The sequence below is a fragment of the Carica papaya genome, chromosome 8 (assembly GCF_054855325.1).
Source record: "Carica papaya isolate Zhongbai chromosome 8, ASM5485532v1, whole genome shotgun sequence".
Classification (NCBI taxonomy): domain Eukaryota; kingdom Viridiplantae; phylum Streptophyta; class Magnoliopsida; order Brassicales; family Caricaceae; genus Carica; species Carica papaya.
Genome location: NC_142316.1, coordinates 24,363,189 through 24,381,758, shown reverse-complemented (window position 1 = coordinate 24,381,758; position 18,570 = coordinate 24,363,189). Strand labels below are relative to the sequence as shown.

Sequence of the window (18,570 nt, the reverse complement as noted above, 5' to 3'; positions counted from 1 at the left end):
CAATCCATACAATTTAGCGCACCGTGCAGGGAGTGCCTTGAACCTTTAGATTAGGTGAAAAAAATTATAACTACTGAAAAAAATTGGTTTTAATGTTTCTTTTCCTTCTTATAGCCTCCGAGACAAGCAGCCTCCAACTCCAAGGGAATTAGAATTTTCTGCACCTGCTGTTGGAAGCTTAGAAAAGCACCGGTGAGCTAGCTAATAACCTCAGCTGAATATTGCTCAATTTGTAAACAGGAAACTTTACGACTATCCTCTACATATAATAAGCATAAATTATAATAGAATACTTTGAAACTTTGGTCGATCTTGGCTTCAAATCAGCGGCAGTGTCAAATCTAAACAGTGATCAACAGTGCCTAAAATTTAGCATCAATTGATCATGATAAAGCAAGGAGATATCTTACTCTATATTTCACTTGGGTACTGTTCCATACAAGAAATAATTTAGCTTAATCTACTTTTTCTTTATGTGATTATTACAGCTTGCTCGGTATATTATACTGTAACAGGGCAACCCCTCTAAACCAATTATTTAGGTGATGAACAAATTCGCTCGTGATCAGACAGCAAGAACAAACTTCATTGTTACAGGCGGCTCCGCTTGTTCAGCATTGCTGGCTTGAAACTGGCAAGTCCAGTAACTTCCCTACCAGTCACCAAGCTGTTGATGTCATAAGTGCCTTCATATGTGTAGATGGGTTCCAAATCACAAAATGCCTGTGCCATAAAATACAAATAAATCAAACCTAAAAAATCAAAGCCCTGATTTGACCACTTACACGACAGATCTGTTTCAGTCTTCGTTAATCTAGAGAAAATCAACCATTACAAAGGCTACCAGAGTCCTGGAAGAAAAATGTTAAGTAATCATCTTCTATTTGCATGCTTAAAATTTTAATGAAATGAACCGGGTTCTAGCTTTTCCCAGTCCCTCACTAACCGACTTCTTACATAAATAGGAGTGTGGTTCTAATGATAAATTCCTACCTAAAAATCTTAAAGTGTTAGATATGCTAGGTTGGATTTGAATTATATGGAATAAGAATGAGAATAAAACGCAAATTTGACTAAAATTTAAATTATAATAATATTCTGAGTTTTAGTCAATTAATTCTCTATTTAATTCAGGTTAGGCGTTTTATAATTTCCCTAGTAACAAGCGAAAATACAAATCTATTATTATAGAATTGAAAAGTAGAGTTACTTTGACCAAATTCTATATATTATATAATTTTTAAAAAAATAAAAAGTATAAATTAATGACAAACTAGAAAGGTACTAACCCACGTACAAAATATTTATATATGTACCAAAATATCGACAAGATTTTCTAAATCCTTAATTGAATAGAGAGAATGACACAAAATAAAAAAACTAAAAGTCTAGACCATCTATTCCTAACCCTATCAAAGTCATCATCATCATCTACCCTCTCAAAAGTTCTTTTATCTATCTCCTTCTAAACCATCCAAAAAAGGATGAATGGGATGAGGTCCCATGTTTCCTTTGACCATTGATACCCATTCATGCCCAAATTTCGTCTCTAACCAAGTCAGCCATCACCCAATTGATTCCCAATAACCCGTCATTATAGTCCATAGCTTGTCGGCTATCAAACATCATAGAAGTACATGATTACAAGTCTCTGCAGCGCTTTTAAACATATAACAACCGTTTGCTATAATCTTTCCTCTTCTCATCAATTTGTCAATAGTCAGAATGCACCTGCTACCGGCTCCTCACACAAAGAAAACTACTCTATGAGGGGCTTTAACCTTTCATTTTCTAAAAAAACAAAACTTGGTACCAGTGATTTCATGTTTAGCCAGATGCTTGTAGAAAAATCTTACCGAAAAGGACCCTGTACTAGTGAGATACCAAACTGGTTGGTCGTTGCTACTATCCAAAGACATGAAAAATAAAGCATTTAGGAGATTTTCATACTCATTAATCTTCCAATCGTTAAGGTTTTGTTAGCATATTTACATGCCACACCTTTTCCCCCTAATTTTCTGAAGAGTCACTAATCATAATATTTTTTTTATTATGTGATGGAAATAATATGAGGATACTGATCTCTAAGGGCTTCGTCTTCCAGCCACAGGTCTTGCCAAAAACTGATGCTATCACCCTTGCCAACCCTCTATTTAATGCACACTTGGAATCCATCCATACCTGTACATTTTATTTTTCCACATTCCTTTCCGATACCGTCTTGACAAGGCTCTAGTATATCAATCTCTCTTATATGTTCCAAACTTCACTATTGTCACCATTCTCCACATATAACTTCTTTCATAAACCTCCAAAGCCATTTACCCTGTAAGGCCATGTTCATTTTCACAAAAGCTCTTAACCCAAACCTCCTTGGGATATTGGCTTCTTAATCTCATCCCAAGCTACCAAATAATATTTTTTTCTTTTCTCTAAATCGCACCATAAGAATTTGCACTGACTAGTCTCCAATCTCCTTGCAACACTCATCGGGATAGTCAAGAGGGATATGTAATAAATAGTAAGTAAATCAGCAGCTTTTGATGAGTGTAAGTCTCCCCCTTTAAAAAGAAGAGCTATGTTCCATCCCGCTAACCTCTTTTCAGACCCGGACAACATAGGATCCCACATTCCCAACTCTTTATAATTGGCCCATAATGGTAACTCTAAATATTCAATCGGCAATTTTACTGCTTTATAACCCATAACCCTCTCCAGCTTATCAATATCTCTCTCATCAGTCAGTCTAAATAGCTCAGACTTGGTAAGATTGATGCTGACCCCTAAACTGCTTGGAACTCATCAAAACACACTTGACATTGAACATTGCTTGCTTGTCAGACTCATAAAATAGTATGGTATCATCTGCAAAAAGTAAATGGGTTACCTCCTCAGTGTGTTCCCCTGCTCCCACTTTAAGACCTCTGAACAATTCTAACTCCGTGGCTCTTCTCAACATCTTATTCAAAACTTCCATAACCACAATAAAAAACAAGGGGCACAATGGGTCTCCCTGCCCTAAGACCTTTAGAAGTCTTGAAAAAAGAAGACACACCTTCATTGACCATTACTGCAAAAATAAGCGGCATGCAGGTCTTAATCCATTTACGCCATTTCTTCCTAAATTCCATTCTCATTAGCAAATAACCCAAAAAGCTCCAGTTTGCATGATTGTATGCTTTCTCCATATCAAACTTGCATAGGACTCCCTCTCTCTTCTTGTACACATTTGTCCACCATTTCATTAGCAATAGGTGTGGCATCAAGAATATGTTTGTCTCCCACGAAATCATGCTGGCATCCACCTACCAACTGTCAAAAATTAGTGCAACTTACAGATCATGGTTGCTGAAAAGTTGCTACCAAAGTCAAGAGTCTGTTTTTCGCTTTCCTTCTATTTGTGAATTTATTTGTATTTGCCTTTCTTTAAGAAGCTTGTTGATATAATAGTAGTAGCATGTTAGTTTTGTTGAGATAATGGCAGCAGCACGTTGGTGCTCCTGTAAACAAGCAATTGAGATTTTCTAGGAACTCTTTTAGTATTTAAATCTTCTGCTGTTAATATTCTTAAGTGTGAGATGTTTTAAGTTATTCATTGAGCAATAAACTTCTTGTTCTGTTTTTTCTTATATATATCAAGTGGTTGAGTTTTTGTTTCATAGTCTCAGAGTTTGGGTTTATTCTTATCAAGTGTTTTGAGTTCTGGTTTTTCCAAGTTGTCTGCCAAGTGTTTGATTTTATTCCTCAATGAATATGAATAATGGAAGCAGTGTCTCTCAAGCCACTATAGAGAAGCTTGTTCGTAACAATTATAGTTACAGGAAATTATGCATGGAAGATTATTTACAAGGGCAAGATTTGTGGGATCTTATCTCTGGTGATGAAGTTGAAATTCTGAAGGATACGCAACAAAATGTTGAATTGCGCAGGAAATGGAAGATAAAGTGTGGCAAAACCTTGTTTGCTTTGCGAACATCAATCAGCAAAGAGTACATCGAGCATGTTCGAGATTTACAGTCGCCGAAGCAAGTGTGGGACACACTTGAGAGGTTGTTCACCCCAAAGAACACAATGCGGCTACAGTATTTGGAGAATGAACTTGCTGGGATGACTCAAGGTAATCTTTCAATTTCAGAATATATTTTGAAAGTTGAAACCATGTGTGCTGAAATTTTAGAGCTGGACGCGGAAGAGCCAATTAGTGATGCCCGTTCACGTCGTTATCTTATTCGTGGACTGCGGAAAGAATTCATGCCATTTATTTCTTCAATACAAGGGTGGGCAATTCAGCTCTTTATCATTGATTTGGAAAACCTTCTTTCAAATTAAGAAGCTTTGGTGAAACAAATGACCAGCAATAACAAGCAATCTCTCTCTCAGGTGGAGGATGTTCTTTATACAAAAGATAAAGCAAAAAATAACTTTTCCACTCAATCTAGAGGAAATTCAAAACAGATGGGCAGTCTAGAGGAAATTCAAAAGGTTGTTACAAGTACGGGAACCAGGGACACTTAAAGCGCGATTGTCATGTGAAGATGGTATGTAATTGATGTGGAAAACCTGATCATATCAAACGGAATTGCCGTGAAGCATAAGCAAACATTGTACATGAAAGTGGTGAATATGAACAACCAAAATGGGAGCATTGCTTATCCATTGAAGTTATCAATCAACAAATTAATTCCAACACAGATGCATGTGTTAATGCTTCCATAGACTACAAGAAGGAATGGATTGTTGATTCAGGTTACTCCCATCATGCAACAAGAAATGATTTCTTACTCTCTGATGTTCACCCACATTTTGAAAAAGAGTTGTTGTGACAACTAATAATTCTTTCCATCCTATATTAAAAGAAGAGATTTCAACGTCAACGCTAATATTTCAAATGATGGAGGTGTTTCACTTAAGAATGTTTATCATCTTCTAGGCTAAAAGAAGAATCTTGCCTCAGTTTCTCAATTAACTAATTCTGGGATGTATGTCCTTTTTGGTCCAAATAATGTAAAGATTCTTTCAAATATCAAGCACATTGTAGCTGATGTTTTATTCATTGGTAAAAGAAAAGAATCATTGTATATATTGTCTGCGAGTGATAAGTATGTTGAAAAGACACCGCAGAATGCTAGCGCAACACTTTGGCATGCTCGACTAGGACATGTTGGCTACCAATGATTGCGGAAAATCTCTATTGCAAACCTTCTTGATGGAGTTGCAATCTTCAAAGACATTAGACATAATATTGTTTGTGCTAGCTGTCAGGGAAATCTCATCGCCTTCATTTTCTAAATTCAACACATAGAGCTTCTATAACATGACAATCAGTCCACTCAGATCTCATAGGGCCAACAAGAACACCTAGCTATACTGGTTTTCATTATCTATTGGTTTTCATGAATGACTTTTCTCGATTTTGTTGAGTATACTTCCTTAAAAATAAGACTGAAATTTCTTTAAATTTTATTCTTTTTAAACAGCAGGCGAAGAAAGAATTGACTTGACGATAAAGTATCTGTGAAAAGATAACGGTGGGGAGTATATATATGATTCATTCTTTGAGTATTGCAATAAACATGGAATTCAACACCAATTGACATGTCCTCAAACCCTACAAAAGAATGGAGTTATTAAATGTAAGTTAGCACACGTTATGACCATGCCTTTGTCATGGCTACATGCAAAGAATCTTCCAAGAGAGCTATGGGCAGCAGCTGTTCAGACCGCAAGTCATGTCATAAATCGTTTACTTCCATGGCCAAGCACAGAATCATAACTTTTTGAAACTTTATATCATCGCAAACCCAATGTGAGTTATTTTTGAGTTTTTAGCTCAGTTTGTTATGTTCATATATCAAGAAATGAACGAACTGACTTGACCCAAAGACAAAAAAATGTAATTTTGGCTATGACTCTTACAGAAAAGGTTAGAGGTGCATGGATCCACAAGCAAAGAAAGTTTTTGTTTCCCACGATGTTGTGTTTGATAAAGTGTCATCCTATTGTGTTGATTCAAATGCTGACAGCAACATAATTGATCTTGCATCTTTTTATAATGATGTGGCATCAAGTAAAAGGGGAAATAATATTTCTGTTTCAAGGGAAATCACTCAACAAGGAGAACTACTGAGGCTGTAATTCGAAAATCATCTAGGCAAAGAAGACAACCTGAATATTTAGCTGAGTCTAATGTGCAGCTGAATAATTGCTCTTTTTTTCTTGTTTTGCTATGACAAATTTTTGTGAAGAAGAGCCAAAATCCTTTGCAGAAGCTAAAGGTGTTCTTGAATGGGAAGAAGCAATGAAGGAAGAAATATCAACATTAAACAAGAACTGCACATGGGAGCTGGTTCTGAAGCCAAAAGATGCAGAATTAGTCACCTGTAAATGGGTTTACAAGTTGAAGAAAAGAGCTTATAGCAGCATTGACAGGTATAAAGTTCGTCTGGTTACTCGTGGTTTTTCTCAACAATATGGCTTAAATTATGAAGATACATTCAGTCCAATTGCAAAAATGGTGACAATTAGAACACTCATTTCTTTAACGGCATGCCATGGCTAGAAAATGTGGCAGTTAGACGTGAAAAATGTATTTCTTTATAGGAAGTTAAATCGTGATATCTTTATGGAACAACCACAAGATTTTATCTCCAAGGACTTTCTAAATCATGTGTGCCGACTCAAGAAGGCATTATATGGTCTAAAACAAGCACCTCGTGCTTGGTTTGGTAAGATTGCTCATTGTCTTAATTTTTGTGGTTTCAAATCTTCTAATGCAGATCCAAGCTTATTTATTAAGAAGACTCCTATAATGTGCACTTTGTTGCTTTTTTATGTGGATGATATGATCATTACTGGTGACAATAGTAATGAAATAAATCGTTTTCAAGATGACTTGTCCATCCGTTTTGAAATGAAGAGTTTGGATGAAGCTACTTGTTTTCTTGGATTAGAGATTGAAAATTTAAATGGCTTTATTTTGATTCTCAGAAAAAGTATGCAGCAAGTTTATTAGATTGTTTTGATATGGAGTCGTCAAAAGTTATGACTACTCGTATGGATCCTGAACTAAAGTTAACCAAAGAAGGAAAATTATTAGAAGATGCAACACTTTTTCAACATCTTGTTGGTAGCTTATTCTATTTAACTATCACAAGACCAGATATTGCATATTCTGTAGGGGTCATATCTTAGTTTATGGACAATCCATGTGAGGGATATTTTAGTGCTGTAAAGAGGATTCTTCGTTATGTCAAAGACACTCAAGATTTTGGTTTGATGTACAAGTAACATGTTTCGTTCTCTTTGAATGGTTTTGTTGATGCAAATTTGTCCGGCGATGTGAATAATAGGCGTTCCACAATCAGATATATTTTTAATGCAGGTTCAGCAGCAGTCTCATGGTGTAATAAGAAGCAGACAACTGTAGCTCTTTCAACCTATGAAGCTGAGTACGTGACAACCACTATGGCCACTCAGGAGTGGTTCACTCAAGAAATGGTTTCTGATTTCAACTATCCAGTCCCTTTTTATTGTAATAATGAAAATGCTATCAAGCTTGCAAAAAATCTTGTATTTCATGCACACACAAAGCACATAGAGATTCACTACCATTTTTTACGTGAAAAGGTGTTAACTCAAGACATTGATCTGGTGAAGATATGAACTGAAAAGCAAGCCGCTGATATCCTCACAAAAGCACTTCCTAGAGCTAAATTTGAAATACTTCGCTTTGCTCTTCGTGTTAACTCTAAGCTTGCACCAAGGAGTGTCAAAGATTAGTGCAACTTACAAATCATGGTTGCTAAAAAGTTGCTGACAAAGTCAAGAATCTGTTTTTAGCTTTCCTTCTATTTAGGAATTTATTTGTTTGCCTTTCTTTAAGGAGCTTGTTGAGATAATAGTAGTAGCATGTTAGTTTTGTTGAGATAATGGCAGCAGCACGTCGGTGCTCCTGTAAACAAGCGGTTAAGATTTTTTAGGAACTCTTTTAGTATTTAAATCTTTCACGGTTAACATTTAATGTGAGATATTTTAAGTTATTTATTGAGTAATAAACTTCTTGTTCTGTTTTTTCCGATATATATCAAGTGGTTGAGTTTTTGTTTCACCGCCTTATCCATCACCTTGGACATTCTTCTGGAGAGAACCTTTGCTATGAGTTTGTATATGCTTACAACTAACCTCATGCGCCTAAAATCCTTAATATTGTGTGCCCCTCCCACCTTGGCAATGAGCACCAGAGAAGATGAATTTAGAGATTGAACAAATGACTCAAATTCATGCAGTCCCTTAGAGAATTCCAAGATATCATTATTCATAATGTACCAAACTTTCTAAAGAAAACCCATGTTAAAAGCATTCGGACCAGGAGCGTTGCCTTTTTGCACTTCACTGAGACCTTCAAAAATCTCTTTTTCTGAGAACTCTCTTTCCAAAGCTAGCCTGCTTATTTCATCCAAAGCCCTGAAGTTCATACCATTCAGTTTGAGTGTCCAGCCAAAATCTACTGGCATAACCTGCCAAAGTAATCTCTAATCTCTTTCCTCAATTACTCATTCCCTTTCACTGCCCTATCACTTATCTCCACTGTTTCCATATAGTTATTCCTCCTATGATGATTTGCCATAAAATTGAATTACTTTGTTTTTCTATCCACCTCTTTGATCCATTGAGCTCTTGATTCCTACCTCCAAGAAGTTTCCTCCATTTGTAATCTGGTAATTAGTTCAAATTTTAAAGACACTCCACCAGCCAAATCTTCAGTAGACAAAGCCTCATCTTCCTCCCTCCTATCAATAGTCTCGATCTCCTGAAGTAGCAACATCATATACAGGTCATACTCATCCCCTCCTCTTTACACCATTTCTTGATTTTGGCTTTCACTAGCTTCAGCTTCTGCACGACTCTGAAACTGGTCTTTCTATCTAACCTTGTACCATTCCACAAACTGTTGGACCTTGTCATAAAGACCATTGATTTTCAGCCACTTGCCTTTAAATTTGAAAGGACAAGAACCCCACTTAATCCCATTAGAGACTAGATAGATAGCAAAGTGGTCAAACATGGTCCATAACAGAAGTTTTTGGTATAGATCCGTAGCTTGTAAATGAGAAGATATCGATACCAAAAATCTATCAATTCTAGGGATGCCAATTTGAGCCTTCGACTAGACCAAGCCCATTTGCCACCCAAAAGCAGCAAAGTCCACAAATCTAGCCTGTCCAAAAGTCTCCTTTAATTTTTCAGCATAAATCTGCGAGAATTGCTCAACAGATCCCTCATGTCTGTGTTAAACCATATTGAAATCCTACACCCATGGTCAATTTGGCCTTCCTTTGTAATCCTCAAAATCTTTGCATAACGTTCTTCTCTCTCTCTTTTTAACCCTATCGTAAACCCTGGTGAAAACCCATTTTTGTCCATGTCTTTGATCTTTAAACAGACGGGAAATGGAACACTCACCCGCCAGAGTCTCCATGCATTCTATAGAACCCTTCTTCCATAACAAAGGAATACCTCTAGAGGCTCCACTAGCTGGTAGTTCTTTCCACCTAAACTCCTTAAACTTCCACAAACTCTAAATAATCGTCACTGATACAGTCTCCATTTTTGTTTTCTGCAGACAAATCACATCGGAGTTCCACTTGCTCATACAACCCCTAATCATCTATCTCTTATTATTATTGTGTATGTCATGTACATTCCAGGCAATGATTCAACCAAACACCTTTAATTGACACTCATCCCTCTTTACCCCTACTGTTTCCTCTCCTCGGAATATCATAATTGATAGTTGTCTGCAACATCCTTAGTTCTCTGGAATCTTCCATCCCCTACTTACCCTTCATCTTAACCTTCAGCCTTTCTTCCCTTGTCTTCCTCTTTCTTCTTTTCTCTATTTACTTGAAAAGTTTCATGACTTGCTCCTCTAAACCATCGAAGGTAACCCTTAACAAAGAACTGATTCTCTCAACGGTTTCTAAAACCCATCAGGAGTTTTCTTCATCGATGAAATAACCAATCTGCTCTCCTTGCTTTTCCTCCTCTACTTCTTCTATAATCTGTATTTTTGGCACCGGCTCCCTTCTGGAAACAGTCACCATCGTTGCCTCCTCTACCAGGACCACCGCTGTTGACTCCTCCACCAGGACCACCGCCATACTACATTCCACTCCTAACTCAAAGCATTAGCCACGGGCTGGTCTTATCTCAGAGCCGCTACCGCCTGACCCGCTTTGTCGGCCAATGACCCTCGACCCACTTCCCCTTCTCAGTCCAAGTGATCCTTCTACCCAGCCCAATGCCTCTTTGGACTCTCTAATCGGCCCATTTTCTGGATACACCTTCCAGCCCACTTTGCTCCCAAAACGACCAAGCCCCTCTATATTTTGGGCCCCAGCAAAAAGATGGAACACTATTGTGTTTTCGCCGGCCGATTTTGAATTTTGAACTTGACTCGGTCAACTTCAAGTCCGGATTCCTTCTTTTTTACCCGCCCTCCTGGCCCCAAACAGCTCGTAACCACCTCTGCACAACTCCATCTTTGCTTCAGTTCCACCTTCACCCGCAATTATGATCTACATATCGGCCAACATGGTGAGACCAGAGACTCATCATGCCCTTCTGATATGCTTCTCAACTATGTTGGCCTTGCTAGCCCGCGGCCCCTACCCTCCCTTGGGGAAACACACTTCTTCCTTGCCACGTCGTGTAAAGCTAACATCAACCTCCACCACCCATCCGCTTGCACACCTTTCGGCACGAAGATGGGTTTCACTGCGCCCCTGTTTTCCTCCGAAATATTCAAAAATCTACCTCTCAAATTTCAACCCAGTGCCAGCCATAAATTGTGTCTTCTTCCTCTCCTACTCCAGCCCCATGCCTTCCCACCTTTAGAACAGAAAAACTCCTAAATACACCTAGCAACCACTCCACTTCGTCCTCCCAAAATGTGATGGAAATCCGAAAACTCTTCCCATTCTCGCTAACCCTAATACCTTATGGACCATTTCCTTTGCAAACTATGTCAAAGATTTGTTTTCAATGGTTAAGAGGCATCTGCATTGGGAGAACATTTCACCACCCTAAAGGCAGTGGCACTCGTCGTACAAGGGTAAATCTTCTGTGTCTACCCTTAAGGCGGTGACCTACACCAGGAACTCTATCTTCTTGACTTCTTTGATTATCTAATGCGTAAGGCAATTAAGTTGACTGTAAAAAGATTTCCAACGCCGCAATTGGATTTATATATATCAAACCATGTCATGCCAAATGTTCTATCTATACAAGCTTCTAAAATTTAATAACAGAATAGTCTTGAAGCAATATAGAATGTAATGTATAAGCACGGTAACTGATCAAATACACGAAAATCTACTAAATGAATGCAGCATATCAAAGTTAAGAAATGTGCATGAATACCTTTGCAACTAGAAAGTCGGCCAAAATTCCATTTCCACCAAGTAATTCTCTCCCAAGGGCTGCTGTTTCTCTTGCCCTCAAGGTGATCCATGACTGGAGAGACAAAGGATTCATCATATTCAGGAAGCAAAGTACAGATATCAGGAAAGGAAAAAAATTAAAGTAAAATAAAAATTAAAGCATTCATATGCATGCTTGACATGTTCAAATTCAGCAACTGTACCTTTCCCAAACTGGCTTGACCTGGAGTCATTTTACCCTTCTCATACAATTTGCAGAGACGCCAGCCAACAAGCACCATTGCCTGAACATTACCCAACATCTGAACAAGTTTCTGTTGATTGATTTGAAAAGCTGCCAACGGTGCTCCAAACTGTTTTCTCTCTTTAAGGTACCTTATAATCATATAAAATTCAAATTTTGATAAATTCAAAGATAAGTAGTTAACTAAAAAGAACAGTAGCACAATACCTGTGACACATATCATAGATGCCCATTGATATACCAATCGGCTGCCAGGCTACCATCACACGTGAGACAGCCAGAACCTTTTAGAAAAATAGACCACTACATATCAGCATATACTCGAATTAACAGGAACCAAGATCCTGAAGCATCAAAGTGAAAAATTTGGAAGAAGAAATGAGAAATCAATCAGCACCATGGACATGTCTATTTATCTATATAAAAGTTTAAAGGCAATTGGATAGAAGGTGCAATCAGATGATCTACATCTCAGTTTTGCTTAAAAGAGTCACAATTAGGTGATGTAAGTCGTAGGAGTCAATGGCTAGGCACTAATCCAGCACATGCATAATAAAATGCTGCTAGCAACAATCTAGATCCATGCAATACGGAAGAAGATGAGACAACACAGAGAGGTAGAACAAATAATGTATAATCTATATATAAAGTTTGATACTCCATTTCCACATCAGAAAGATATTTAAATTGTTGAACTCTATATAAAGGTTAAACTCACACACAGATAACTTGAGCTTGCGTTTTGAAGGTTAGTGATTTGATTTTGAAAGCTAATAGATTAGTGGTTCTTAAAAAGAGGCTATATACTCATCCCTTGTCCTAAGATATGACAATAAACTAAAGGAATCATGCACAAGTTCTTCATCATCCTCCATTTGATTCCTATGGAGTGGACATCAACATCTAAAGCATTAACTTATTACATGTTGTTCAAAAAATTATTACACTTATGCGGTACTAGAGCAGAAGAAATCATGCTCTCGTAATTTCATTTCATAGCAGTTTCAGCATTTGAATTTGTAGTAGTAAAACGAAGCTATCTGGCTCTGGACCAACTATCCAAGAGGGTGATGCTGCCTTTAAGTATTCCAAGTAAACTGTTGTAGTGTAAACCTCTATAAAGCAGTATTAAATGTCATTCTCAGCCAACATTCTGTCCTACGGCCGCAAAGCATTTACAGTCTTAACATTCCAGGTCTCTGTTTATATTCTGGGATCAAAACAATAAATATTCTGAGCCAGAACAACTAGAGGCAAAATTCTATTCCATGTAGATAAGGTAACAAACCAATGATTGCACCTAGCAAAAAAAGTAGAATGGAACAAAAGGGATCATCCATTTGATGGAATCCATTAAACTGCACCTTATTGGTATCCTGAAACGAATTGATGCCTGGTAACCAGTCCTCATCAGGGACAAAGACTTTTTGTAAGAGAATATCTCCATTCTGTACCATACGCAGCCCAATTTTGTTTTGTATTTTTGTAGCTGTTAATCCTGGTGCGTCCTTTTTTACTATGAATCTGAAATAGAAAGCAGGATATAAGATAACTGATATTCATGCCAAAGTTAGAACATGCAAGGACCATATTTTCCCAGCATATTTCCAAGGCAACGAGGATATGCTCATCCATGATTGTCCAATCTTAGCTAGATACAGACGTTATCCCAAATAATATCCACCAATCCTAGATACATACATCCAATAATGTCTACCCAAGCAAAAAATCATTGATAGAAAGAAGTGCCACACAAATGGCATTTAACATACCCATTTATTTGACTTGTCGAAGTATTCCTAGCAAAAATAACTAACAAATCGGCAAATGTACTGTTTCCTATCCAGCGCTTTTGACCCTCGAGTACCCAACCCCCTTCAACCTGATCATCGACAACACAGACTAAGATTTAGAAAGTCAAATGCTGACGGCCGAACTGGGAAAAAAATAAACAAATAGGTAACGTAATAAGTTGAGGGGCTTGACCTTTGTTGCAGTTGTTCTCAAAGCACTCGCATCACTTCCATAGTCAGGCTCTGTTAAGGCCTAAGCATGTTTTTGAACCGTAAAAGAATCAAAACAAAGAAAAAGAAGAAAGCATTATTCTTTCTGTTGCTTTGGCATATGCAAATGTGAAATATATATTAAAGGTCCCAGAACATGCTAAAAGGAAGCAACTTACCCAACAAGCCACAGTGTTAAACCGAGCCAAAGAAGGTAAATACTTCTGCTTCTGTGATTCCGAACCGCACAATGCTATTCTTAATCAGCCATATTAGTTACATGAACTACTAAAATCTTCATGCATTTGAAATATTCCAAGACATGTAGAAAAAAAAAGAAAAAGAGAAAAAAGACAGTTGTGTTGAGATCTCACCAATTGTAAGCATTGCCAAGGATGAATGCACCAAAATGAAAGTAGAACAGCTCGCATCAACTCTAGCAACCTCTGCTGTAGCAATAGCACTGGCAGTGATGGACAAACCAGGACAACCATAACCCTGAATGATAAAGATCCTAAGCATCAATGTCCTTCCTTAAGAAAACAAGAACTGCAAAATGAAATAAATGCATAACTTACCTTGATTGTTCCACCAGCAATTCTCAAGGCGGCAAGCTTCGGAACAACGTGAAATGGAAACTCAGCCTTCTCCCAGTACTGGAAAAGATATGCAGAACATGGTTTACTATGAATTTTTCTGGGTAATATATAATATAAAATATAAAAATTATCTTATAGGTAAAAAAAAAATTGTTTAAAAAAACAATATGATAATACCTCTGTCATTACTGGAGCTACTTCTTTTTCCATACATTCTCTTACTTTCAAGCGGAGAGCCTGCTCCTCAGGAGTCAATAGATCATCAAACTGATAATAATCTGAAGCTGTATCATTTGAAGTTCAAAACATCAATATAAGTGAACAGGAGAAGGGTTACTCTACAGACTATAAGAGGAAAATGTTTAACCATTATGATAGAGACGTTACTAGATGTAAAACATATATAACATCATAAGGTACTTAAAGCTGCTTTGACTATGAGAATGGAGATTGATGTATCAGGACTTCAAAATAAGTATAGTTTCAACTTAATTTAAGAAAAGAAAAAAGTAGATAACAGAAGACCTCAGCTATCTTACCCCTTAACTGCCCAAGCTAAATGCAACAAACTCGAACTTGTATATATTTGGTTTATAAGCTTGAAAATGCATTTGTTTATCTTTTTAGTAAAAATATAATATATAGTATATATGTTATCAGAATATATAATGTACTTTAAATTTTATTAATACTTCACATCACTATTATAATATATAAAATCTGAACTCATTCAGGATAGACTCTGTATAATTCTCCAACTTAAAATATAAAATTTGAGCTCAAACTCATCTAACCTGGGCTATCTGTTAAATTTCTTTCTAACAGAGCTCAAACTTTGTTGTTCTTTAAACGAGTCCAACTTGAGCGTAAATAAAGTTCAAAATAAGCTTTGAGTCAATCTTCTGACACTACTCAAAAATCAAACTTGAATACTTATGCGTTCAGCTTGGCTTGGCTCATTGCCAATCCTACATCCTCTCCCCACAACGTACCCACAACACAACACAAAAGGAAATGGGAAAAGGGAATAGGAAAAGGAAGTAGACGGAAGAAGTGAAGTGACAAATTGGCGTAAAAGCCAAGTTCCCACAACGTACCCACAACACAACACAAAAGGAAATGGGAAAAGGGAATAGGAAAAGGAAGTAGACGGAAGAAGTGAAGTGACAAATTGGAGTAAAAGCCAAGTTCCAATAAACTCAGCTACCAGGACGAAGTTGACAAAGAAGCATGATATGATATTCTAACAATTTATATAGGTAACAATGCAAATTATTTTTGGGAACCCAGTCTTCATGTGGAATGGGAATAATCCAACAAAACCAATTATCATTTTTCTTACCACAAGGAGGAAATATAGATGCTGGAGTTGCTTGAGGAAATGCCACAGAAATATCCAGTGCTGGTGAATTAAAATAAGCACTTCTTTCCCTTTTGTTCCCATCTGCAAAGTATGAAAGCACTAATTTCACTAAACAAAAGAAACCTCTGTTAATAACTAGGCAGACATAGGCGCAGCCCTACATAACTCATTGGTCTAAGAACTGTGCAGCATTTAAATTATATTATATTTATGCTTCTAACAAAATCTTCTACATACTATAATCTCGAAAAATCTTTCTGACGGAGAAGTATCTTCTACATACTTCTAAAGCAAAAATGCATTAGGAACGCTCAATTCAGCTACCAATAAATAGATTTTTACATTTGAGCCAACAATATTTAGTCAGAATATTCCCCTTTACCACGTATTAGAGCACAGACATACACGACATCCAAGTAGTCGCTTTGTTCGGAGAGTTCAAGAAACCAAGTTCATAACATTAGGTTCTATAGATGCATAGGCCTTGGTTCTCCTCGGTCGATCAAATGACCAACATGCGAGTCTCTAGATTTCCACCTCGTAGCAGAAGAACTTTTATAAAATCAAACGGGCCGTTTTAAAATATCAACAATTGCTTTCATTAATCTGGCGTACATGGATATCATATTATACACATAGTCTATGAAAAGCTAAAGCAAGTTCTAATTGAGTCCTGATTTTGAAGGATCCAAATTGAATCACAAAGTAATAAATGCATCGCAGTAAGGATCAATTACTTGTGTATATCCAAACATGGGTATCAAACATTAAACTATATACCTCGATTTCTTATCTGATTAATTTAGAGTTGACAGAATCATTAAGAAATGAAAGAAAACAAACCATGAACTGAAAGCTAAGAAGAAAACTAACTGGATTAAAAGAAAGATATCTGTTTATAAGGATCACCTGGATTTGTAGATGAGGGAAGTGTCATGATGGAAGAAGAGAAACTGTATGATATTGAGGGTAGGATTCTGTCGAGGTGAAAATGGCAGTGGAGAGATGCAGCTGATGCTGATGAATGATAATCTGGTTCGGTTTCTGAAGTAAGCAAGAGAGGAAGTAGATAAGGCCAAGGCTGATAGCATGCGTTGAGTTGACGATCGCGGCACGCAATTCTAACTGCCCTCGTGGCAAGTGAAATTTTAATAAAAATACAAAAAATTATTATACTTTAATTGTTTTTTAAAAAAAATTGTATAGATAAATAAAGAGGAAAGAAAAAAAAATGTAATTAAAAATTTTATATAATGGATAATTCTAAAATTTGTAATGAAACATTAATTTATTTTTACATTTACAAATTAAATTTTTTTTATATTTTTTAATTAATTTAAAATTAAAATTTATTTTTATATTTAAAAAATTTAAATGACAATTATTATGTATAAATTATCTATGTTGTGATATTAATTTTATTTTAATATATGAAAAATGTATTTTTATTCAAAGTTAAAATATATAACTATTACATATATTCTATGTATTAAGTATAAATAATTAAAAAATTGAGAATTATATTCATAAATTCTAAATACATAACTACTTTATACATCATCACATTATATTTGTATAACTAAAAAATTTAAATTAAATAATTATTATTTATATTTATTATATTAAATATAAAAATTTTATAAAAAGAGAAGGTAAATTTTATATTTAAAATTTATATAAATTAATTAGTAAATTGATTAAAATAAAAACCACAACGTATAGACACTGGTTAATGATTAATTGAGGCCAATATGTGCATAATTATATATAAATTGAATTATTTAAATATCTTAACCTCATCCCATTTTCTTGGCAATCATATCCAGAATTCAAGTTTATTGACGGGAGTGTTTTGATAATTAGTTTATATTCTTTTCTTTTATTCATTTAAAAATTCTCTTTTTGATCTATGTGTTTTAAATAATAAATTATTTTTTAATTATTTATTCATCTCTATGGTTAATTTATTAGATATATTTGGTCGATATAATATGTTGTCTCCACAATCGTCTTTATGCATGCAATTGAAAATGTACAATCAATATTGGTAACTTGTGTTACTTTAATAGTTAATTATTCAATTACTTTGTTATCTTCTTCAATCATTGTAATTACATACCGGACGGAGTATGGAGACAGCCCTGGAATCAGTTTATTAATATTAATGGTTCACGTGTAGCAGAGACCCCCTATGGATCCCTATTGATACTAGTAGGCTGGTAAAAGAGGAAATTTGTTGTCTGATTATTGACGTGCAAAAATATGACATGTGTTATGTTACAAAGTGTATATGATTTTATGATGGTTATAATGCTATTATTTTCATATATTATTTTCACAAATCTCACCGAGATAAGTGGACAGTAAAGGTTTTTATTATTAATAAATGAGTTTGTTATAAATTATGTTCCATTGGTCGTTTTTGTTTTCTACCAACCTTTACTTCTGTAGCGGTGAGATAGTGTGATGTCTTTACTTCGCTAGTGTAGCTCATTCCTTACTTAACCATTTCAGATCAGGAAGACGTGGTTCCCGAGCCCATTCCGCAAGAAGACGGTGAGTTAGACGCCTAAAGACTTTATAGTTTTATTTATAATTTTTATTTTGAGTATTTCTTTTAATTAGCTTATTCTTTCATATGTTGAATACGTTTTTGGTTATTGTGTAAGGGATGTTAATCAGAATTTTTATTTCGCTTCCGCATTTAAGATTTTTAATACATACATCTTCACTTAAATTTCCGGGGCCGTCACAATTTTAATACATACATCTTCACTTAAATTTCCGGGGCCGTTACATTAAATGTATGTATTATTGTCTTACTTGACTACTGTTTGATTTTGGGATCTAAGATATGATTGCATTACCATATTCATATTTATTTGTTTATGTAATTATGTTTGATTTGGTAACGGAGACT

General features: G+C 35.8%; 1 protein-coding gene across 2 annotated transcripts; it reads right to left on the bottom strand.

Moving 5' to 3' along the window:
• Positions 1 to 260: 260 nt before the first annotated feature.
• On the bottom strand, positions 261 to 16,733 carry ACX4 (acyl-CoA oxidase 4). 2 transcript variants are annotated; one of them, XM_022050572.2, is made up of 13 exons: positions 16,560 to 16,733; positions 15,630 to 15,758; positions 14,465 to 14,571; positions 14,267 to 14,344; positions 14,063 to 14,186; positions 13,868 to 13,941; positions 13,672 to 13,731; positions 13,458 to 13,567; positions 13,050 to 13,209; positions 11,893 to 11,969; positions 11,645 to 11,816; positions 11,422 to 11,514; positions 261 to 723 (listed from the first exon to the last, which is right to left on the bottom strand). In XM_022050572.2, exons 1-13 carry the CDS (start codon positions 16,585 to 16,587, stop codon positions 592 to 594), a joined length of 1,344 nt encoding a protein of 447 aa, XP_021906264.1. In that variant the 5' UTR covers positions 16,588 to 16,733; the 3' UTR covers positions 261 to 591. The 2 variants fall into 2 exon arrangements, with proteins under 2 accessions (XP_021906264.1, XP_021906266.1); XM_022050574.2 differs by having other exon boundaries at positions 15,630 to 15,731; positions 16,560 to 16,730.
• Positions 16,734 to 18,570: the final 1,837 nt, after the last annotated feature.